Below are 24539 nucleotides of genomic sequence, written 5' to 3' on the forward strand. Positions count from 1 at the left end.
TTCATTTAAGCTAAATGATCTATATCATTTAAATGAGGGCCCATATTCCACTATGCAGTCTTTGTGCCAGCTTGGCTAACATAGGGAAGCAATGTCCATAACATGTTTGTGGAGAATTTATCTTTTATGATATATTGGTAATTTTTTTTGTTTATTCTTTATATATATAAATTTTTTTAAACTGAAGGATAATTGCTTTACAGAATTTTGTTGTCTTCTGTCAAACCTCAGCATGAATCAGCCATAGGTATACATATATCCCCTTCCTTTTGAACCTCCCTCCCATCTCCCTCTCCATCCCACCCCTCTAGGTTGATACAGAGGCCCTGTTTGAGTTTCCTGAGCCATAGGGCAGATTTCCCTTGGCTATCTATTTTACATATGGTAATGTAAGTTTTCATGTTACTCTCTCCATACACCTCACCCTCTCCACCCCTCTCCCCATGTTTGTAAGTCTGTTCTCTATGTCTGTTTCTCCACTGGTAATTTTTTTTAGCCAGTTAATGTTTTGAGTTTTGTGACAATTTTAGTATGTTAACATCATTCACATACTGTTTCTTTTGACTTGATAATTTCTCTGAATTCCCCAAACTTGCACTTCCTCTTAAGAACTCAACCCAGATCATATAAAAGGAACTTGGTAGTAGTATTTGCAGAATTAGCTCCAGAATGACTGTTTAAAAGTATACTTTATTTCTTCTCTCTGTTCCATCATCCATTAAGTATTGGTAAATTCTGGAGTGGGGGCCAACACTCATATAGTAGTTGAGTATTTGCTCTGAGATCTAGTCCTGGCTTTCCTTTAGAATTACACTCTAAAAGGCATCTGTGGTTTTGAGACAAGCTTCCTAAATTTGGCTTCACGTTGAATTAGATCTCAGTATCTTCCCACATACATGCTTTCTTGCTTGTGCATCCTCACAATGTGTACCTTTATAGGTCATTTGAAAAGGTGAATTTGGGAATACTAGTCATGTTAGTGGCTTTTTAAAATTGCTTTGTTAAATTTAGTGGTCTAATTTAGAGACCTTGGTTTATAAATTGGAGCTAATTTCTATAAAGAGAAATGTAAGTTAGAAACCTCTAGTAGTTTGAACAAGGAAGTATATATCTAAAGAGGGAAAATGTTTATGAAAATTACTTTATTTCTATATCTTAATAATTGTCAGTGGCTAGGCAAAGTTGAAATCTTGAAACATGAGTAAGTGTTAAGAGTTTTCATAATGATGTGAAAATTACCATATAAGCTTTCATGTTCCATAGTGTTCACATTTAGAATAGAAATGTTGGTTTACCTTGGAAACAAACTTAACTTCTTATTTTGAATTTTTAGTAAATTATTCTGAAGTACCCTTTTAAAAGTATAGTTCAATAATTCTCTTTTTAATACAATGCTGTGTGCCAGGCACTCTACAAGTCCTTTACCTGGATTATTTCATGTAATCCTCGTTAAACAATCCATGGAGTAGATACTTTTCTAAGTGTAAAGAAGGAATAACTGAGATTTAGAGAAGTTAGCTAACATACCCAGTATTGAATAGTTGATAGGTAGATCGAGATTCAGAAAAGCACATACTTAGAACCACACTACCAGACTACCTCTCACTTTGAGAGAAGCCTGCTTATAAAATATTTTAATATATAAATAAATATGTATAATATTATAAAGCAGTTATGTTTACATATTTTTAAATTTTCTGTCAGTCTCTCCAGTTATACTTTCACAGAACAGAAACCTTAAATCAATAAACAAATACCTGTGTGCTTTCTTTTTTTCTGTAAGGGAAAATAGATTATTAAACTGCTGTTTTTAACACAGTGTCATGGCTCAGCCCATGGGAATGAGATCAAATGGAACTGTTAGAGCATCACTTAGGACTTAGAGGGTAACTTATGCTAGGCTACAGTTAAAAGCCCATCTGGCGAATGTCTTAGAATAATGTTGTCATTGCCACCAGCAGTCTTTTTAAGATTTTTTTTTTTTTTTGAGTTATTCTGAGCCTGTGGTGCATGCTTTTGAGTAGCCTTGATTATGGTTACTACAAATAGAAGTCAGTGAGCCAATTTTGAATAAAATCAAGTGGTATTTTTAAGTAAAAGTTGTTCTGTAAAGTAACAAAACTGATTTTCTTAAATGTATTGATGTGATCTGTTTCTAAAGGACTGTCAAAAATGTTTGAATGATTTCTGGGTTTTCACGGGAGAAAAGGAGTATGATTTTTAAAAATCAGGTCAGCGTGTCATGTTGATCTTGAGTAGGGAGCTATAAATGAGAAGTTAAGTTTCAGAACCCTGGCGCAGTGACAAGTCTGCTTCATTGTTTCTTGGTTGTTACTGACATGTTTGCCAAAAACTTAGAGTATTTCCTCTATGACTTGCAGTGTTCTGAATGGATAAAAATCAAAAGGAGGGCAGAAGAAGTTAGATCTTTAACCTTATTGTTGTTCTTCTCTTGTGTTAAAAGATAACTTAGTGCTTAGAAAAATAACTACAAATATTAAAATGACTACAGATATCAGTTGATTTCACTTTTTCCAGTTTATACATCATTCCTTTATAGTAGTATCTCTCAAAGATGGTCAGCAAAACTGTGGATTCACCCAGGTAAGGTGTCTATAGTACAGTTTCCCGAGGGCTATCAAAGACCCACTCCCTGCATTGGGTTGGCCTGGAGTAGAGCCCAGGAATCTGCTTTTCAAACAGGCAGCCAGGGCCTTCTTAAGTATACAGATCATTGGTTCTGTTATAGGCAGCATAGTTTTCAGGCATTAGAATCAGAAATTTGGTTTGAATTCTAGGTCTTTGGTTAAGTTTTTTGCTTTGCTTAACTTTCAGCTTTAATTTACTCATTTGTAAATATCTACTTGACTGTGTTCTCTTTTTCCCTAACAACCTCGAAAAGTATCCAGTAATAATAGTCAAACTTTCTGCTTTTAATTTATTAATAAGACCAAGTTATTTTGGTAAGTACTCTAAAATAATTTACCTTTGGCATAGCTATTTTTAAACATAATTACATTGTTTTAACAATTAAAAGTTATACACCATTGTTAACGTGTTGTACAAATGAGTTTTATTTCCATGTATGTATTTAAGTCCTACTGTAAGCAGTTTTAAGTAAGTTATTTTTATCTGTGAGTAAGCTTTACATTTAAGGTGTGAAAGTTAGCAGTGCTACTTATTAGATTACAAAATGCTCTCTTTTTGCATGTAGTATGACATTAAAGATTGGCTAAACTAGAACATGCCTCCAGATGAATGTTGTCCTTATTTAAGCATTTTAACCCCAGGAAGCCATGTTTTGAAAGAAGGTTGCAGTGACAGTACTTTGCTTAATTCAGTTTGAATCTTATAAAATGATTACAATTAGCTTACAAGTCACCTAAGGAAATGTACTTTTACTTTCTTATAACAAACCTGTTGTAAAAATTGTGCTTAATCAATTTCCTTGTAGTTTAATTCCCCAGGTTTTACTCAATTTGCTAATTGAGAACACAGTTGGATTTTGTTAAAATGTCACATAGTTCAGGATAAAGCATATACTGAAGGATAGCTCTAAAAGATACCTGAAGAGTATGTAGAGCAATGAAAATGTTACTGGGAAGAAAAAACTTAGGGATATTTAAGGTTTATCTGAAAATATAGGCTGTATAACACCAAAGTGTTTCTCTACTCTCACAGATGAAAAGTAGCTAACTGGAATAGTCTGTCTTACATCTCTATTAGGATAATAACTTGACTTCAGGTTCTGAGAACAGGAGGGCATGAAGTGTAATTAGAAAAAAAAAGGACCCTAGTCTCATCTTTGCATATCTGTATGTAGGCTCATGGCACAGTCTAGATGGAGTCAGCTTTGATATGTTCCTACCTCTCTGCTTCAGATTTTGAGGGATATCTTGAGCCCTGTTTTAGAATTTTTTTTAAGCTCCAGCACTTTCCAGAATATTTCATGCAGTCTCCTGCAGTCTTCCTCAGTGCCAATGCTGGAAGAACTCAGTGCTTGAACCAATTTGTAGTGCTTATCTTCAGCCCTTTGATGCCATGGGAGGCAGGGAATGCTGTGTTAGAGATTGCTTTTTAAGAACTCCAAAAATGTAATCTTTAAAGTACCTTTTTGTTATCTCTGTATAGAGTTCTTCACTGCCACTTAACTATCCTAAAACACAGTGGTCATAGTTGATTTATTACATTTTTTTCAAGAGCTTTAGTTATATAAAAGATTTTTTCATTTAATGAGTTGCATGTTTCCAAACATTTGTTAGCCTGTTACATCCCAAACACACCAAAGTTTGAACATGGTACCTGCTGCTTAATGAAAACTTGGTATTTTACAGTGTAAGTTGTGATAGAAGTACGCACACCTAGCTTTCAGAATACCTTAAGTTCTGAGAATATAAGGTAGAGAAGGTAATTCTGTATTCCTGACGGAGGAGAATGCTAGGATACCGGGATAAGGAGATAGGAAATATGGCATTACCTGAGGGTAGACTAGTATGGGTGGAGTGTAGAAGATACATGGTGAGTAATAAGAAACCAAAGTAAAGGTGAATAAAGATTTCCAGTTAAATGTGGCAGATTAAGATGCATGTTTGTCTCCACTCCTTCTTAAACCCTCCTAGAAGACAGTAAAAGAATAAAGGCATAAGCCCCTGAGGACAAAAAAAAAAAATGTGGTAGAAGTAAAACACAGAAGAGAAAACAGCAAACTTTTGAAAGGTAAGAAGCTAATGGGTAAATGATGCCTAACTTAGCAGGCCATAAAGAGCTGAAACCTGAGTGTAAGCCAACAACAAGCAAGTGCATTGTGTTGAAGAACCTTAGGAAGGTTCGGATCTTGGATTTACCAGGTACTTTGGAGGTCGGCATATCCGTGGGGTGACAAAGTGTTGGACACAAGCGATTGAGCACACACACACAGAAAAAACTGAGAACAAAAAGATTTATTTATATGAAAGAGCATTTTAATCACTTCTACCACATTCAAGGCTTAAGTCAAGAAAGAGGAAAACATGGTATTTGGGAAATAGGATTCAACACAAGAAGTAATGATAGGAGATCCCAGCATGATATTAATGAAGAGCAAGCTGTCCAGGTAAGAATAGGACAGAGGTATTTAGAAAATGTTTTGCAACCCAGAAGATTAGTAGAATACCTGAAATGTCTGAACACAATGGAGTTTTAACAGCTGTGGCAGAATGGGGGTAATTAATGGTGAAAGTGTTAGTCACTCAGTTGTGTCTGACTCTTTGTGACCCCATGGACTGTAGCCTACCAGGCTCCTCTGTCCATGGAATTCTCCAGGCAAGAATACTGGAGTGGGTTGCCATTTCCTTCTCCAGGGGATCTTAACGACCTCGAGATCGAACCTGGGTCTTCTGCATTGCAGGCAGGTTCTTTACCATATGTAAATAGAAAACTAAGCAAGTAGCAACCATAAAGAAAACTTAAGTACACAATAGTGAACAAAGCTGTGGAAGAGCGGATGTATAATTAAAGCATACTTCATTAGTTAGCTGTGAACACTTATTAATATTTAGTCAAGATAATAAATACTGATATGTACAGACAACTCATTTTGTTTAATGTGCTTAAGAGCAAGCAAGTTCATCAGTCATTGCAAGAGTCTAGAGCCAGGTGATCAGTTTAAGTCATGCCTCTGCTTCTTACTTCTTTCCAAATAACTTCTCTGCCTTGTCTGTGAAATGGGGATAGAATAATATCTATCTCTGTCCTAAGAGGTAAATAATGTTAACACTTAGAGCAGTGCCTTGTGTTAGTAAAGTGTAAGAAAGAGGGGGATGGAGGCAAATGAGCTGTACATGAGGGGTGGGTAGAATAAGTTTGAAGTAAAAAGCAGTGTAAGCACATTGCTTAAATGTAAATGTGGAGGTGAACAAAAATAGCTAAAAGTTAAACAGTTGCATCTGGGGAATAGAAATCAGAAGTGTAGTGGACTGGAACCAGAGGCTGCTTATCCTCATTGTAAGCCTTGAGTGTTAACTTTGAGTTTCGTTCACCTGTGGGAAAACTTTAAAAAAGTGGGAAGATCCTTTTGCCTGAACTTGAAGCACAAAGCATTTTATTTTTTATTGTAGAAATCTTATGCAGAGGTTGAGAGAAAGTATAATGAACTCATCACCTATCTTTACTCATTTTGACCTCCTGGCCAATCTTGTTCAGTCCCTGCCAGCATCCCCAGGTACCACCACTGGATTATTTTGGAGCAAGTCCCCAATTTTAAGTGTTTTCAACCAGAAATAGCCTTAGCAGCTATGGTGGGCACACTGCTCAGATCTTCAAGACAGAACTTGTTGACCTACAGGGAGTGATTGCAGTTAACTGACAACTTTTAATCACAGCACTTTTGAGATCTGTTACAGTGTTTGAGCCAAGGCCACACTCTTTCCTGGTTCATCTTGTTGTTGACATCTTAAGAGCATTCAACTGAGAAAATAGCTAAATGGATTCTTTTTAAAGTGTGCAGAAGAGAGCTAACATCAAGCCAGAGATTTACTACTTTTTGAAGGGTCGATATGTGGTTGACCTTTGGCTGGTGTTGGGGAGCTAACTTTCAGGAGAATTCTCATTCCTTGATAAAAATGGTTGACTATGCATAAGCTCTACAAAAGAAATATGGATTATGTTGAATACCTGCTTCTGAGACTCTGGAATTTTGGTTTGTGCTAGGCATTGAATGCTGATGTGATCAATTCCTAATAAAACTCTTGAGCATTCTTTACTGCACATCCCTGGTAGACAACATTATAACACATATGTTGTCACAATTTGTTGCTGAAGGAATTAAGCACATTTTGTGTGACTACTGGGAATGGACTGCTTGAGTTTGTACCTGGTTTCCTCTGGGCTTGACCTTATGTTTTTTTTCCTTTGCTGAATTTGCTTTGTATCCTTTCATTATAGTAAATCATAGCTATGGGAAGAACTGTGTGCTCTTCTGTGAGAATGAGACCTGTGAGTTCCCCCAACAAATCACTGAACCTGACTTGGAGACCCCAGCATGTTAAAAAAAAAAAAATCACACCTGAAATTTACAATGATTCCTTAAAATCAAATGACCAGTCAATGTTCAGACTTATTTGTTTTTAAAATATATTCTTAGAATGTACAGATAAGGATAAAATTAAGATTCATCCATTGCATGTAGTTGCTAGATTAAGTCTCAACCTACAGATCTCCCCTACTTTTTTCTTTTTCTCCTTATTATTTGTTTATGCAAGTGACAGTTTATTCAGTTTTCCCACAGTTGGGACTTTACTGAACACATTTTTGTTAATGTTAGTTTCCTGAAAGCTTATACAGTCATCCCTTGGTATTCATAGGGCATTGGTTCCAGGACCCCAGTGCATACTAAAATCCATGAATGCTCAAATTTCTTAAATGACTTTTTGGGGTATAACCTATACACATCCTCTTATTTAAATTATGTCTAGATTACTTGTAATACCTAATACAATGTAGATATTCTGTAAATAGTTGTAAATACTATATAGTAAAAGTGCTCAGTTGTGTCTGACTCTTTGTGACCCCTTGGACTACATCCCACCAGGCTCCTCTGTCCATGGAATTCTCCAGGCCAGAATACTGGAGTGGGTAGCTGTTCCCTTCTCCAGGGGATCTTCCCAACCCAGGGATCGAACTCACATGTCCTGCATTGCAGGCAGATTCTTTACTGTCTGAGCCACCAGGGAAGCCCAAATACAATGTAAATGCTGTATCGGGACTTCCCTGATGGTCCAGTGGTTAAGACTCTGAGCTCCCAATGGAGGGAGTAGGTTTGATCCCTGGTTGGGGAACTAAGATCCCACGTGCTGTGTGTCCAATAAATAAAACATTTGGGGGGGGGAAATGCTGTATAAATAGTTGTTGGAACCTGGCAAATTGAACTTCTGCTTTTTTGGAACTTTCTGGAATTTTTTTCTGGTTATTTTCCAACAGTGATTGGTTGACTCTATGGATGCAGAACCATCCATATATTTACCTGTTGCATGACATTGAGAAATGTATAATACCTGCTTCCCCTTTCTTTTTTTGTTGTAAGATTTGGGTGTTGTCAGTCTGATAAATCCATTGTGAAATTTGCTGCCAGCTTTTAATGGTTTTAGTAGCCATTAACCTTTACCTTCTCAGGTGGTGCAGTGGAAGAGAATCTGCCTGCCAATGCAGGAGATGCAGGTTTGATCACTGGGCCAGGAAAGACCCCCTGGGAGTAGGAAATGGCAACCTCCTCCAGTATTCTTGCCTGGAAAATTCCATGGACAGGAACCTGGGGGGCTGTAGTTCATGGGGTCACAAAGAGTTGGACACGACTGAGTGACTGAGCACCCACATAACCTTTACCTATCGTTGCTATGTAATGAAATGTAGTAACAATGGTAATAGTTCTCTTTCCTTCATTTGTTAGCTATATAGCTCTTTCATAAAGAACTTTCCTTAACAGTTGATTCATATATGAAAGGTAGAATAAACTATCAATTGTTGAACTTTTTCAGTGTTCAGAGTGAGTAAATTCCCTAGCATCCTCCAAAGGATCCTCCAAGGTCAGTGAGATTTTTACTAAGTATCATGTGAACTAATGGATTTTAATACTTGCTTTAATCTAACTCAGCTCTTTGTGGTGCCCAAGTTGTCTCATCTCTGGCCTGTGGAAGCTCCTTCAAGTTGAACCTGACTTAATGAGGATTTCTTTACACTCAGGTACAACAGGACGTCCCAAGCTCTCCTGTTTCCTGCCAAGGACTGGATTCAGCCATTTCTTTAAGGAGCTTTGATTCTTTAGAGTGTATAGTCAGCTGTTCATTGATACTTGCTTTGATCGTGTTTCTAGGTCTTCACATTGGAAACAGCTAAGAAATGTTTGTATTGATACTTCCAATTAATTTTAGAGTTGAAGGGCTATCATTTAATCTTTTATTTTTTCTCTTACTCGAGAATCATAGTTCTGATAATGTCAGCATTACCCTGCTTTATTCTACTCATATGATGGTTTCAGACTAACAGTGCTACTATTGCAAACAATATTAGTGAAAAGTTGGTGTATTTTTTTACTTTGTCCTTAGAGAAGTATAACTCCACTAGGAATATAGAGTTAATTTAGTGTATTTTCAAGTCACTTAAGAGTTTGTATTTAAGCCACTTTTTTCATTTTGCTTTTGATCTTTAGCGATTTATCACATTTTATAAATTTATGATCATTTGAAACATTATACGGTTCTAAAGGAAAAACATCAATAAGTACATTAAGAAAAACAGTGTCCATCTTGGTTCCTTCTAGCCTATTTCTTATCTCTTTTTGTGGTAAATAAATGAGTTTTGGTTTATCCTTCTATGTCAAAATATACATATTTGTGTGTGATGACATGTATACTCACATATATATACACTTATATATGTACATATATAAGTCAGTCATGTCCGACTCTTTTGCAACCCCGTGGACTGTAGCCCACCAGGCTCCTCTGTCCATGAAATTTTCCAGGCAAGAATACTGAAATGGGTATCCATTTCCTCCTCCAGCGGATCTTCCCAACCCTGGGATCAAACTCATGTCTCCCGCATTGGCCGGTGGATTCTTTACCACAGAGCCACCTGGGAACCTATTCTTCAGGCACAAATACTGGAATGGGTTGTCATGCCCCCCTCCATGGGATTTTCCTGACCCAGGGATTCTCCTGTATCTCCTGCATTGGCAGGCAGGTTCTTTTACCACTAGCACGGGGTGGGGAGCCCATGTACAAATATATTTATTTCAACACATACTTAATAGGTAGAAGATAAATATTGTTTGCATCTTGGGTTTTTTGAGTTAATATATCTCTACATATATATGTATCACTCCAGTAAATGTCATATTCTTTCCATTATATAATTGTATCATGTAGTAAGTAGTTTCCTATTGTGGACATTTGGTTATTTCTAGTCCTGCTGTTACAGATAGTTGCAGCCTTATGTGTGTGTCTTTTCATGGGGTGTTTTGTTTCTTAATGTTTGGGATGGATTCCTAGAGTAGATAGAATTCCTGGATCAAAAGGTAAATACATAGGCAGTTTTGCTGGATATTGCCAAATTCCCCTCTTCAGGGAGACCATACCAGTTTGTATTCCCATCAGCAGTGTTTGAGAATGCCTGTTTTTCTACGGCTTATGAACACATTATTATCAGGCTTCACAAAATGTTTTAAGTAGATCTGTGTTTTAGAGTCTTTGGCAAAAGTATGGTGGAGTCTAAGGAGTCTAAAACAGGGAGATGAGTTGGCCTTGACAGCCTCAGAGAAATGCAGGCCTTTACTGAGGATATAGAGTTACATTAAAGTGTTGACAGTATGCATAAGGAGGACTTAGTAATGATGGAGAAATTGGAGGTAACTTCAGTTTCTGGGAGTATGAAAAATAGTGAAGAATATTGAGCATCGGCAGATTAGAGGATGGGGGAATTTCTTGAATTTGAGGTGCTCCTGAAATACATGTTAGAGATGTAGTTGGATATATGAATCTGAAGAGAAATTTGGGTTAGAATAGAGCATTTGAGTCATCCTGTGTGATGTTAAGTTATGTGTAAATGAAGATGCTGAGGAAAAGAATAAAAGTGATAATGGAGCCTCAGCGTGTTCTTGACTTTGGTAAAAATAGTTTTATGGGTCCTTTCTATGTCTTCTTACTTCGCAGCTGACTTAACATCTCTGGGTAGCATTAGAAAAAGTATACTTCATTTTCATGACTTGTACACACTATACATAAAGACTGTGTATTTATATGCTCTACAATGTAATTCTGTTCTGAACTCGTACAAACTTAGTTTCAGGGCAAACATAGCTTAAATTCCTTTGATGTAGGGAATGGTTTATTTTGACTCATCTCCAGTAAACATGATTTTATATATGATTTTAAGACTTGTTTAAAATATTTCCATTCTTGGTGTCTAATCATAGGCAAATGGAGAGTTCTTGCCAGTGAAATACCCTTTTTTCCCCTATATTAATCACACAGGAGTATATGATAATGTCAGGATGTAAAAATCATGTTACAGCTGAGAAAAGGATCTCATATAAAAGAACAGTTTTCTATCATTTATGGCCTTAAGAATATTGAGTCAGAAAAGCCCTAAAATAGCTAGTTAAAAGTCTTCACCATTTTAGTTTTCAAAACAACCATATGGGCTAGTTAATTAACCACGAGGTATGTTTTACACATGAGAGTCATGTGTAAACTAAACACAGGTAAAACTAAAACAGCGAAGTGGGTAACTTTCCCAAGGATACACAGTAGTAGGAAGCTAAAATGGAATTTAAACCCAGACAAGTTAAAAATAGAACATATTTTGAGTGAAAAGACAGGATGATAAAGGATTCAAAACCTTATGTAAGTTGAAGGAAATTCATTTATAATGTTTTATACTTAAAGGGTGGCAGGGTGACCAACTTAGACTATCAAGGATTAGGTCTTTAGTGGAGACGGTGTGTAGATTTCTTCTTGGCACTTAAGCTCATTGTGTTTATCTTTGGTCCGGTATCAAGTATATTCTGTTTCCTATGTCAGAGTTATGTGAAAACAAAGTGACTTTTTTTGAAGTTAGAGCTGCCCTCTTCTCACTGTCCAAGTAGAGGTTGCTCGGAGGCTTGTGGTAAAAGGGCATTGCAGCACTGAGGGTGAATGGACCAGACCCTTTTTAAGGCCCCTTGCAAGTCTGAGAGTTTTTTTCTTTTTTCTTCTCTGCTTAACTAAAATTTGAAGAAATTTGATTAAACTGAATGATTAACTAAAATATCACCAGGATTAATATCCATTTATTATAAATAAGTTAGACATACTGTGAGAGTCCTAGGCCTGCATAGTACTATTTGATTTGGAAGAACCGAGACAAGCTGCTAGAGCTGCTTCCAGATTCAGGCTCACTTCCATTTTGAGTAGGCCACTCAATTAGTTAAGGGTTAATGGTCTCTTCCCTTAGTTACTACCTTGTTAATGCCGTCACAAAATGCTGTGATATTTAACTATTCTTGTGTTTCTATATAGCACAGTAGCTTATCAAAGTTGAGTATGCTTGAGAATTGCTGAGAGGATTTGTGAAAATAGACCACTGGGCCTCACTCCCAGGGTTTGAGTCAGATCAGAAGTGGAGTAAGGAGTTTGCATTTATAGCATGTTCCCAAATGGAACCACTGCTTTGAGAACCACTGCTATAGTAGTTTGACCTACCCGAGGAGATTGAGTTTTCTAAGAGCAGGAACCAGAAATTACTTGTTTCCTTACCCCTCTACTAGCAAGCAATACATAAAGACAACAGATCTTATTAATGTCACAGAAACCACTGTGGACTGTTACATTGCTCTTTTTGTCTGTGGATACCAGATGTTAGGCCCCAGATTGAGGAACCTTTTAAGTTCAAGTCAGGTTTAGGTTTGTTAAACCTTTAGAAATTAAAGTAAGATCAAGATTCTACTGGAATTCTTTCGCATGGGCTTCCCAGGTGGCGCTAGAGGTAAAGAACCTGCCTGCCAGTGCAGGAGACTTTGGAGACATGGGTTCGATCCCTGGGTCAGGCAGATCCCTGGAGGAGGGCATGTCTCTCCAAGATTCTTACGTGGAGAATCCCATGGACAGAGGAGCCTAATGGGCTACAGCCTAGAGAGTTGCACAGTCAGACATGACTGAAGCAACTTAGCACTCATGCATGTTCTTATTATGCATAAAGCAAATGGCAGAGCTGGATAAACTAGTTCCAAGTTCAGGAAGAGATGAGCATCTAGTCTTACTAAAGTAATTTTTAAATGTGGGTTAAGAAAATGTAGAAAAGAATAACTTGTTTTTTTTACCTATCTCTACTCATCATTCCCCATCACCTCCCTCCCCAAGCTAGTTAAGAATGACACATTAAGATTTTAACAAGACTTGTTTATTCTGGCATTTAAAATCAGAAATAAATATCATTTACTTAAGTGCCATTAAGAATAAAATTATTAGGCTTTTATACATATAATTTTAGTCTTCCATGCTGATAATCATAATCATAAGCAGTGTTCTGTGATTCTTTCTCCTCAGATATCCGGAAAGTGGTACTGTAGAAATAAATGTCAAGGATCTTCGACCACGAGCTAGAACCACTTTGAGATGGAATGAACTAAATGTTGGTGATGTGGTAATGGTTAATTACAATGTAGAAAGTCCTAGTAATAGAGGATTTTGGTTTGATGCAGAAATCACTACATTGAAGACAATCTCAAGGACCAAAAAAGAACTTCGTGTGACTGTTTTCTTGGGGTAAGATTCTCTTCACTTATGCCGTTTAATTACTGAATTAAGAAATGTAATTTTTAAGTGTTAAGCGCATGTTCTTTAATTTAAAGAAAGATGAAATCCATGAAAGATGGAAATTTCCATACTAGAGGAAAACTTTTTAATAGATTTCTTGGGTTTTTTATTAAGAATGACCCTTAAATCTCCATTGCTACTTTAAGGCTGAAGGTATTGTTTGAAAGCACCTTGGAAACAATTGAACATGTTATTAGAGAAATTTTTGTCTACTGTACAAGATTCTACTAGGCTAAACCAATAATATACAGACATGTTTCAATAGCTATGTTTGCTGTGAAGATCTATTGATAGAAATGAATGTCTATCTAGCCAGCTGTCTGCTGGACTTGAAAGACTAGCAAAAATTTTCCTTTATAGTAATTTTATTTAACTTAGAAACTTAAAACCACCTTTGAAAAGGATTCAAAACATAAAATATCACCCAAGATTTCATATCACTCAGATGCTTCCATTGTTAATTCTTTAAGAAATACTTTTAGATGTTTCCTTCAAGTGATTCAAGTACTATGCATTGTTTCAAAGCTACCTTTTTACACTTGGAAAAATGTTGTCAACACTGTTTTGTGTTCAGTTCTTCTGAATAAAATGTATTTAAGAAATAGTCACTAATTTACTTTTTTTAAAAAGTCTGCTAAAGTATTTCCAGTTCTTTATCATGATGCTTAAGTAAAAACCTTGTGTGTGCACTTCTGTGCATTTTTCTGTAGAATGAATTCTTAAAAGTACATTTGTTGTGTTGAGCATTGCGAACACTAGAATGACCCTGACAGTTTTCTTTTACTTAAGAGAAGCAGCCAAACTAACATACGTGTAAGTCCTGGTTAACTGATTATGCACTGGGCATACATATAAGGGATACATGTATATCTAGTTTACCGTTGAGGTGACAGATCTAAGGTTAAGCATCTGCCTGTAATGAGTAATATAATGAGAGGTGGGTAAACTATGGCCCATTGGCTACTGTTTTATGAAAAGAAATTTTTATTGGAACACAGCAGTGCCCATTTATGTTTTAGCTAAAACTGGCTTTTTTGTCTGTGTACTCAACAGCATTGTTGAGTAGCTGCAAAAATAAAACTTACAGAATTTTAAACTACGTACTCTCTGACCCTTCATGGGAAAAGTCTGCTGACTCCTAAGATAAAAAGATTGTGAACTTTTTTTTAGAACTTTGTGCAAACACAAGTGTGATTCTGTTGTCAGGCTAAGGATGTAATAACTCAATTAACAGATTTCTAAGTAGCTTGAAATTCTGACATGGATACAAATCATGAAGGGAGAAAGCATCTACATAAATTAGTTATATAGAGATTCTTATAATGTACATAGGTGTAGGAAGTTAAAAAAAAAGGATGTATACACAGCAGTACTCGTAATATTGAGCTAAAAACGCTTGCTGTTTAAAACGTTTTCCTGAGTAATTCTGAGGTACAGTTAGTGGAGCACTCTGGCTTTAGGGACTAGAGATAAGATTGAGTGGAAATTATAGATAGGCAAATACTGACTCATGAGAAAATGGTGGTATTTGAGTGCTGTCCCAAAATAAAACACACTGTCCTATATAAAGGCTTATGTTTGCTGTCATATAGGTTTTCACTAGGCTTGTTAAGGATACAGGAGCCAAAAAAGGAATCACTTTGGCTTGTGGATGGGAATTTTTTTTCATTGTTAGAAATCTTTTCCCTTCACTGAAAAGAGTTTGGTGCTGTTACAGACAGTGCTTCCATGACATACTTCTGTCCTGGTGCTTATGTGTGTTAGTTTCTGTTGGGTGAGTCTTTTCTAGAAGTAGAATCACTTGATTGTAGAACTTGTGCATCTCTAACTTTAGTAGATAGAACCAAATATTTAAGTGGTTGTAACCAGATTCCACTTCGACCATAGTGAGTTCAAATTGCTCTGCATTCTTAACAACACTTAATTTTGTCGGACTTGAGTTTTTGGTACTCAGGTGAGTTTCTAATAATACACTATTGTGGTGTTAATTTACGTTTCCCTGACTATTAATGAGTTTGAGAACCATATGTTTATTGGCTATTTGGATATCTCTTGTAAGAATCCTGTTTCAAGCATTGGTGTATGTTGTAGTTAATTAGGTAGTCTCTCATTGAATTTTTAGGAGTTCTAGTTACGGACTTGACCATTTCAGTTATATATGGAGAAAATACCTACTTCAATTCTGTGGCTAATCTTTTTTTCCTATGTTTGAATTAGTCTTAATTTTAGGTTGTCGAATTTATCAAAAATTTCCCTTAATGCTTATAGTTTCTGTATCGTGATTTAAGAAACCTTCCGAGGGTTAGTCAGGGTGGGAGATGGGTGAGAGTGGTTAAAAGGTACAAACTTCCAGTTATGATATATAAGTTCTAGGGATATAATGTATAGCATGGTGACTATAGTTAATAATGTACTGTATATTTGAAAGCTGCTTAGAGAGTAGATCTTAAAAATTTTCATCACAAGGAAAAAATTTGTAACTGTGGGGTGTTGGATGTTAACTAATCTTTTTGTGGTAATCGCTTTTCTGTATATTAAGTCATTATGTTGTACACCTTCAGTTCAGTTCAGTAGCTCAGTCGTGGCTGACTTTTTATGATCCCATGGACTGCAGCACACCAGGCCTCCCTGTCCATCACCAACTCCTGGAGCCTAGTCAGACTCATGTCCATTGAGTCTGTGATGAGCCATCCAACCATCTCATCCTCTGTCATCTCCTCCTCCCACCTTCAGTCTTTCTCAGCATCAGGGTCTTTTCAGATGAATCAGTTCTTCGCATCAGGTGGCCAAAGTGTTGGAGTTTCAGCTTCAACATCAGTCCTTCCAATGAATATTCAGGACTGATTTCCTTTAGGATGGACTGGTTGGATCTCTTTGCTGTCCAAGGGACTCTCAAGTCTTCTCCAACACCACACTTCAAAAGCATCAATTCTTTGGTGCTCAGCTTTCTTCATAGTCCAACTCTCACATCTATACATGACTACTGGAAAAACTTCATGTCTAGCTTTGACTAGACAGACCTTTGATGGCAAAGTAATATGTCTGCTTTTTAATAAGCTGTCTAGGTTGGTCATAACTTTTCTTCCAAGAAGCAAGTATCTTTTAATTTCATGGCTGCAGTCACCATCTGCAGTGATTTTGGAGCCCCCCAAAATAAAGTCTGTCATTGTTTCCACTGTTTCCCCATCTTTGCCATGAAGTGATGGGACCAGATGCCATGATCTTTGTTTTCTGAATGTTGAGCTTTAAGCCAACTTTTTCACTCTCCTCTTTGACTTTCATCAAGAGGCTTTTGAGTTCCTCTTCACTTTCTGCCATAAGGGTGGTGTCATCTGCATATCTGAGGTTCTTGATATTTCTCCCAATAATCTTGATTCCAGCTTGTGTTTCATCCAGCCCAGCATTTCTCATGATGTACTCTGCATATAAGTTAAATAAGCAGTGTGACAATATACAGCCTTGACATACTCCTTTTCCTATTTGGAACCAGTCTGTCGTTCCATGTCCAGTTCTAACTGTTGGCTTCTTGACCTGCATACAGATTTCTCAGGAGGCAGGTCAGGTGGTCTGGTATACCTTAGACTTAGACAATTGTACGTCGGTTATATCTCAGTAAAACATGGAGTGGAGCAGAGGGGAGAAACTTCGTCCTACTCATAGATTATATTCTCCATTATTACCTTATAAAAGCTTAATACCAGCTTTCTTTAGCTCTTTAACCCACTTGAAGTAGGTTTTTTGGTACAATGTGAGGTAAACATTAGACTTGCCTTAATACATGTGAATAATCATTTTTCCTGGCATCATTCATTTAAAAGGCCATTCATCCATCTAATGTATGGATGTATCTATTTTGTATCATTGGTTTATTTTGTATATCCTTACATAAGTTTCATACTTTCATAATATGACAGAGCATTCTAGTCACCTTGGTAACACCTACATAAAAACCATTAGGAATTTGAGAGGTACAGGATTAAATCTAATCTATGGGTGTGATTTCTTTGCATTTATTTAGGCCTTTAATATGATTTTGTCATGTTTTTATTAGGTTAGGCATGTGCGCTCAGTAATGTCTGACTCTGTGATCCCATAGACTGTAGCCACCCCCAGGCTCCTCTGTCCATGAGATTTTCTGGGCAAGAATAATCGAATAGGTTGCCATTTCCTTCTCAAGGGGATTTTCCCAACCCAGGGATTGAACCCATGTCCGTGTGTCTTCTGCATTGGTAGGTGGATTCTTTGCCCCTGGTGCCACCTGGGAAGCCCTTTTTATTAGATTGGACCGTATGAAATGTTTTTATAGATTCAAAATATTTGAATGTTGACAATTATATGACTCAGCCTGGTAGAATTCTCTCCAGAGGTCTGATCTTATGTGTCTTTTATTCTTACTTAGCCTCAGGTAGCACTTGTTATAAATAAATAAATTTCATTTTTCTTTCTTACTGGTATGTAAATAACCTTTGATTTTGGATCGATTAGCTTTACTAGAGTTATTAATTTTAATTTACGTGTAGGTTGTTTTGGGGTTTTTATGATTGTAAACATAACTGTGAATTATGTTTGTGTTAGTCACTCAGTCGTGTCCGACTCTTTGCGATCCCACGGACTATAGCCTGCCAGGCTCCTCTGTCCATAGAATTTCCCAGGCAAGAATATTGGAGTGGTTTGCCATTCCCTTCTCCATGAATTACATTTATGTGTTCTTTTTCCTTTGATCCCTAACTTTGTCTTCATTCACCAGTTGCCGCTTGGTGGTTAGAAGGAGGTGGTGAAGTAGGTATCTTATTTTTCTTTCCACCCTGATCGCCAAGAAAAAACTTTGTTGAACATTTTACCAATACTTACAATGTTTGACAGGTATTTTTTAGGTATGCTTTCCTGGATTTGGCTTAACAGTATTTTGTGTAGGACTTTTCCATTTGTTAGTGAGTGAAATCTGTATATTATCTTTCCTATCTAGCTATCCTTTACAAATTATGTTAATTTTATAAAAATAGTGTGCTGTAATATTTTTCTATTTTATGGTAGAATTTCTGTCCTTTTCTTGAATGTTTATTAGAACTTCTCAGTTAAGGTCTTTGGGGCTGAGTTTTCTTTGTACAAAGTTTTGTTTTTTTTTTTTTTCCTGTAATGATTATATAGAACTATAAGGTGCAAAGGAAGAAGCAAATAGAGGACATGATTTTTAATCTGCCTTGGAGATTTGATAAGGGAACTTGGAGTTAAAGTTCATTATTGTTTCTAATTTTTAATGTGAGTACCAAAAGGCGAATATGCTTAAACTATCTAATTCTAGTTAACACATTCTATTTTTCACTTGTCATTTCTATTTGAGCTTTGAAGAAAATAGAAGTCTAGAGTTTAAATCCATTTTTTAAACTTTTGTTCACTTACTCTTATATACTTAATACTACATGAAATTATACTAGATTCGAGTTTCCTAAGTAGAATTTGAATCCTATAGCAAAAAAATTTAACCTCACTCAAACTATGAATATACATAGCATATTTTGCGTCTTTTTTATAGGGTTTCATTTACTAAATTTTATCTATACTTGTTTATCATAACATCTCTAGTGATGATTTTATTGTTGAATGTGCCATTTTTACAGATTTATAAACTTGATGTCCATATCAAGTTATATCAAGTTAAATCAGAGTTCACTGTCTTCCAATCGTATTGGCCTCCTTGTGTTGCTTAATCATACAGATGTGCTTCTGTTTCAGAGCGTGTGCCCTTGACCATTTCCTCTCACTGGTCTGCTCCACACCAGTATTCATTGACTGGCTTTGTCTTTCGTTTTATTTCTTTATTCAAACATCACTTTGAAAGACAACTTTCTTGATCATGCTATGTAAAATCATACACACCCGGCATGGGTTACTTAAATTCTTCTTTAGTCTAACTTAATTTCTTTATGATACTGATTATCACCTGACATTTATTATTCTCTCTTGCCCTACTTGTATTAGTTTCCTATTATTGCTGTAACAAATTACCACAGACTTCAGTGGCTTAAATCGGGGAAGGCAATGGCAACCCACTCCAGTACTCTTGCCTGGAAAATCCCATGGACGGAGGAGCCTGGTAGGCTGCAGTCCATGGGGTCGTGAAGAGTTGGACATGACTGAGTGAATTCACTTTCATGCATTGGAGAAGGAAATGGCAACCCACTCCAGTGTTCTTGCCTGGAGAATCCCAGGGATGGCGGAGCCTGGTGGGCTGCTGTCTGTGGGGTCGCAGAGAGTCAGACATGACTGAAGCGACTTAGCAGCAGCAGCAGTAGCTTAAATAATACAACTTACTATTTTACAGTTCTGTAAGGCAGAAGACTTACAGAATTCACTGGGCTAAAAGTATCAGCAGAGTTGTGTTCCGTTTTGGATACTCTGAAAAAATATATATATTTCCTTGCCTTTTTAAGATTGTAGGGATCTCCCAGTTCCTTGGCCTGTGGCCTACTTCCTCCATTTTTAAAGCCAACAAAGTTGTATCTTTGACTATTCGTTTTTAGTCACATCATCTTCAGCTCTTTCTTTGCTCTTCTACTTTCAAGATTCCCCCATGATTACCTTTGGTCTATCTAGATAATCCTATTTAAAGGTTATTAACTTCATAATGTCTGCAAAGTCCCTTTTGCCATGTAAGGTAATATATTCATAGGTTCCTGGGCTGATAACAGATATCTTTGGGGCCTATTATTTTGCCAGTCATACCACTAGAATGTTAATGCTTTGATTTTTGTTTTTGCTGCTGTGTGTCAGACCTTGTTCTAAGAACTAGTTTAAATAGATATTCAGGAAATACAGTATTTCATAGAATCTGAAATGAACTTTTCTGTATTTTAACATCTGTGAAATTAGGGTGTATCTTAAAATTGCTACTGGACTGACTAAAGTTGGGTTCTTTCAGATACTTGATTTTACTTCTGCTAGTTACGTTGGAGTGCCATCTAACTTGAAGTTAAATTTTCTGTATCTAGAAATAGGACTAAAGGAGGTACATAAAGGAGAAAATATAATATGTAATGGCTTTATGGGTAGTATGTAACAGCTTTATGGTATGACACTATAGCCGTAACTGTAATACATGGAAGAAATATACAAAGAAATTTTCAAGTATTTTCTATAATCCTAATGACACCTGGTGAAAATGTCTTATGTGTAACATGGAATAAAGCAAAGAAGTACTTGTAGCATTCTCATTTAGGCATCCCTGCTGTCTTCGAGAACTAGGATTTTCTGATCGTGAAAGAAAAGAGAAAGAGATAAATAATTGCTTTGTCAAAAGCCAACTTTCCCTTCAGTCCTGAATTTGAACAGAAAGTGTTTGCATGATCTCATGAGGTATCTTGTATATGTATTAATGTGTAGGTCTCAATTTTGTAGGTTTGTCCACTAAAAAGACCTGAAAATAGCAATCAGTCCAGTTGCAATAAGCTTTTTAGTGCCTAAATTGTGGTCTTGAAATAACCATTTCCACCTAAAAGAAGGCTTCCCAGATAGTTCAGCTGGTAAAAAATCCACCTACAATTCAGGAGACCCTGGTTCAATTCCTGGCTTGGGAAGTTCCCCTGTGAAGAGATAGGCTTATCCACTCCAGTATTCTTGGGCTTCCCTGTGGCTCAGACAGTAAAGAATCTGCCTGCAATGCGGGACAACTGGGTTCAGTCCCTGGGTTGGGAAGATTCATGGAGGAGGACATGGCAACCCACTCCAGTATTCTTAACTGAAGAATCCCCATGGACAGAAGAGCCTGGCAGGGCCCAGTCCATGAGGTCACAAAGAGTCAGACATGACTGAGAGACTTAAGCACACACACACACCCACACACACCCCCCTAAAAAACCAGGCTTCACTGGAGATAATAGGACAGACTAGAGGCAGAAATGTACAAGAAGAACTAGGAACATGTTGTCTCGCAGAAAACAAGAAAGCCCACAAAGACTGCTAAACTCCTGTCAGAAAGATTTGAGAATCAACTGGAAGATTCCATTGGCTGAAGATGAGACAATTTGACCATCAATAAGGCAAATAATAACTAAAGTGGATTGAAACACCTCAAATATGTAAACTCATAGTAATATAGAAACTGATTGGTCAACTGCATAGAATGTTTGAGAGCTTTTTTTTTTTTTTTCCACTGCTTAAAAAAAGTATTCCATTTGTATTTGTTATATGAGCTATACCACTGAGTTACCAAATAATTGATGTGGTCATGTTTCTGTTTATGGAATTATTTCAGCAAATAAGTGAAAAGGGAGTGAAAGAACTAGAATGTCAACATTATCCAATCCCCAGTGAATTAATCTGGAGAAGGTAATGGCACCCCACTCCAGTACTTTCGCCTGGAAAATCCCATGGACAGAGGAGCCTGGTAGGCTGCAGACCATGGGGTTGCAAAGAGTTGGAAACGGCTGAGCGACTTCACTTTCACTTTTCACTTTCATGCATTGGAGAAGGAAATGGCAACCCACTCCAGTGTTCTTGCCTGGAGAATCCCAGGGCCGGGGGAGCCTGGTGGGCTGCCGTCTATGGGGTCGCACAGAGTCAGACACGACTGAAGCGACTTAGCAGCAGCAGCAGCAGCAGCGAATTAATCTAGTTGTTGAGCATCTGTGGCTGCTATCATCATAGGAAAAGACAACTAAATAATTAGGTGCTTACTGATGAAAATAGACCTGTAGATGATTTAACTCAAAAAATGAACCTATTTGAGTAAACATTGAGAAGAAGGTTGGCAGTTCTATTCTGTAAAGAGCCAGATAGTGAATAGTTTAACCTTTGGCCGCCAGATGGTCTCTGTCACAACTCAACTCTGCTGCTGTAGCGTGAAACCAGCCATAGAGAATACATAAATGAATAGGCCTAGCTGTGTTCCAGTACACATTTTTAAAAACATGCCTCAAAGCAACGGTTTTTGACCTTTTCACCAGACCAACTACTGATTTACTGGAAACACAAATGACAGAAAAAACTGAAATGAACTTAGGGAATTCAGATATCAAAATCAAAACCAGGGGAAACTGTAGGACAAATGGTGGGGGTTTGTCAACAAGTTATAAGGGAAAAGATTGGGAATTTAGTTTTTGAAACACAGAACTATATCATATACTTAGGGAGGAAGACAGGTGAGAAGATTGAAGAAAATGAAGGTAAAAGTGACTCATGGGAGGGAGTGAAGAGGTTTTGACTTGGAGGGAGGATGTGAAGTGCTGAGGGGGTTGATAGTCCTATCTCTTGTCTTGGTTGATTACAAGGATATGTGCCTTTTAATTGGCTAAACTATACATCTGTCTATAAATTTTCTGCATTTGTTTGCATTCTATGTTAGAAGTTTTAAAAGAAAGGTGAAATATTTGAAAAAGTCACCAAGCAAATAGTAACCCAAAAAACCAAAGGTACCCTTGTGATACAAAATGTGTTACTAGAGATAGAAAGACATTTCATAAGAACATTTAAGTATTCTTAGTCTGTATATCTTCAAAAATATAAAGCAAAAGTTGATAGATTAAAAGGAGAATTATATAAATCTATAGTTACAGCAAGAAGCTTTGAAGAAGTATATGCAAATAGCTATAAATATGTCTGTGAAAAATAAGGCTTAGTATTTGAAAGACTTTTCTTTGTAATGAGGTCATCTGTTTACTCAGAAACGTGCATGTTTATTGGAAATATGTTTAAATCTTTTGTTTTAATTGGGAGTATCATTTTACTGTATCTTTAAATTTACAAGATAGGTGTCTTCTCACCAGATGATCTAAGTCTTGATTTCTTTTCCCCTAATATTAAAGTTACATTTTAACTTCAAATATTAATCACTGGACTTTTCCTACTGCTGGAAACAATAATTCAGTGATTAGAATAGCTATTACCCCATTTTTAGTAGTGTTCAGTGAGTTTTGAAACTGACTTTTAATTACTATTTGCATATGGTTTATATTTTGCTAATTTGCATATGGTTTAGATTTTGCTAACCTTTCTTCTTGTTTAAACAGGGGTTCTGAAGGAAAATTAAATGACTGCCAGATAAGATTCATAAATGAAATCTTCAAGATCGAGAAACCTGGAGCCCATCCTCTTTCATTGGCAGATGGAAAGTTTTTAAGTATGGATCTTTCTTATGGGCTGAGACTGCATGTATTGTTCAGGATTGCCATTTTGACTGGCCAGGGAATGACTTGAGGAAGTACAAAACTAAAAACCATACAAATTTATTTTCAAGACAACCATTTTGATATAAGATCAATTTGGTTTAATGGATTTTTCTCAAATGATAAAATTTGTTTTCGAAGAGTATTTTCTCATCTTGGCATTTTATTTCCATTTTCTTGATGTTTCCTTTATTATAGTCTGTCCAGATAAAAAACCCACTTTGGTAATGTGGCCATTTAAGATTAATATTTAATAAATGAGCCTTATTTTTATACTAGTAGAGCCTGAGAAGAATAATCCTGGTTGAGCCCTGAATTTCTGGGAGGTAATGAATGGTTTATGTAATCATTAGAATGCAGCCTCATCTCGTATGTAACGTAATTTCATGCAGCTAGTTAGTAACAAAGGTAGGACTAAATTCTAAGTCTTTTCCTTCATAGTTCAATTGCTGTCTTTCCAAATAGGTTACAGTGTCTCATACTCTGTTAATTCTGATTTGTGTGTGTGTGGAGAAGAATTCATTGAGCTTTTGCCATATGTCGATGTCAGTGTCTCATATATTTTGACAAAAGAAATATTCAAGATTAAAGTGTCCTGCCTATCCTCTTCTTAACCACAGTAATGCAGAATTAGAGCAAGACAAGTCCTTTAACAGATTAATAACTAGACTTCCGTGTTACTGGTTTAAGCCATACTCATTTTTGAGACTGCAATGCTAATACATCTAGACTTGAATTAAGAACTTGAAGGCATTCTGTGTATGATTGTATGGTTATATTCTAGGGATAAAGGTAACTTCTTGAGTAAACTTGTTTAATGTGACTTGCTCTCAGTAAAACACAAAAGAAAAATTGACTAGATTTTTCTTGTGTTTTCTCTGTCAGTATATCTGCATATATATGTTCTTTGCCTAATGCTAATCATGTTATAGCTACAACTTTGAACTTCTGTGTAAGGAAACCATTTCAGAGCCACAGCCAGACTGCCACTGATAACTCTCTAAACCAGAAATGTAAACATACCTTTGGCAGCATGTCATTCTAGACATCTTTC

At 36.6% G+C, this 24539-nt stretch overlaps 1 protein-coding gene across 1 annotated transcript in view; it reads left to right on the forward strand.

Moving 5' to 3' along the window:
- Positions 1-24539, forward strand: part of UHRF2 (ubiquitin like with PHD and ring finger domains 2) — a 72964-nt gene that overhangs the window by 23063 nt on the left and 25362 nt on the right. The window contains exons 4-5 of the mRNA XM_069576545.1: positions 13056-13274; positions 23330-23439. Coding sequence (XP_069432646.1) covers positions 13056-13274; positions 23330-23439 — 329 coding nt within the window. The remainder of the gene's footprint in view (positions 1-13055; positions 13275-23329; positions 23440-24539) is intronic.

Source organism: Ovis canadensis, chromosome 2 (genome assembly GCF_042477335.2).
Source record: "Ovis canadensis isolate MfBH-ARS-UI-01 breed Bighorn chromosome 2, ARS-UI_OviCan_v2, whole genome shotgun sequence".
Classification (NCBI taxonomy): Eukaryota; Metazoa; Chordata; class Mammalia; order Artiodactyla; family Bovidae; genus Ovis; species Ovis canadensis.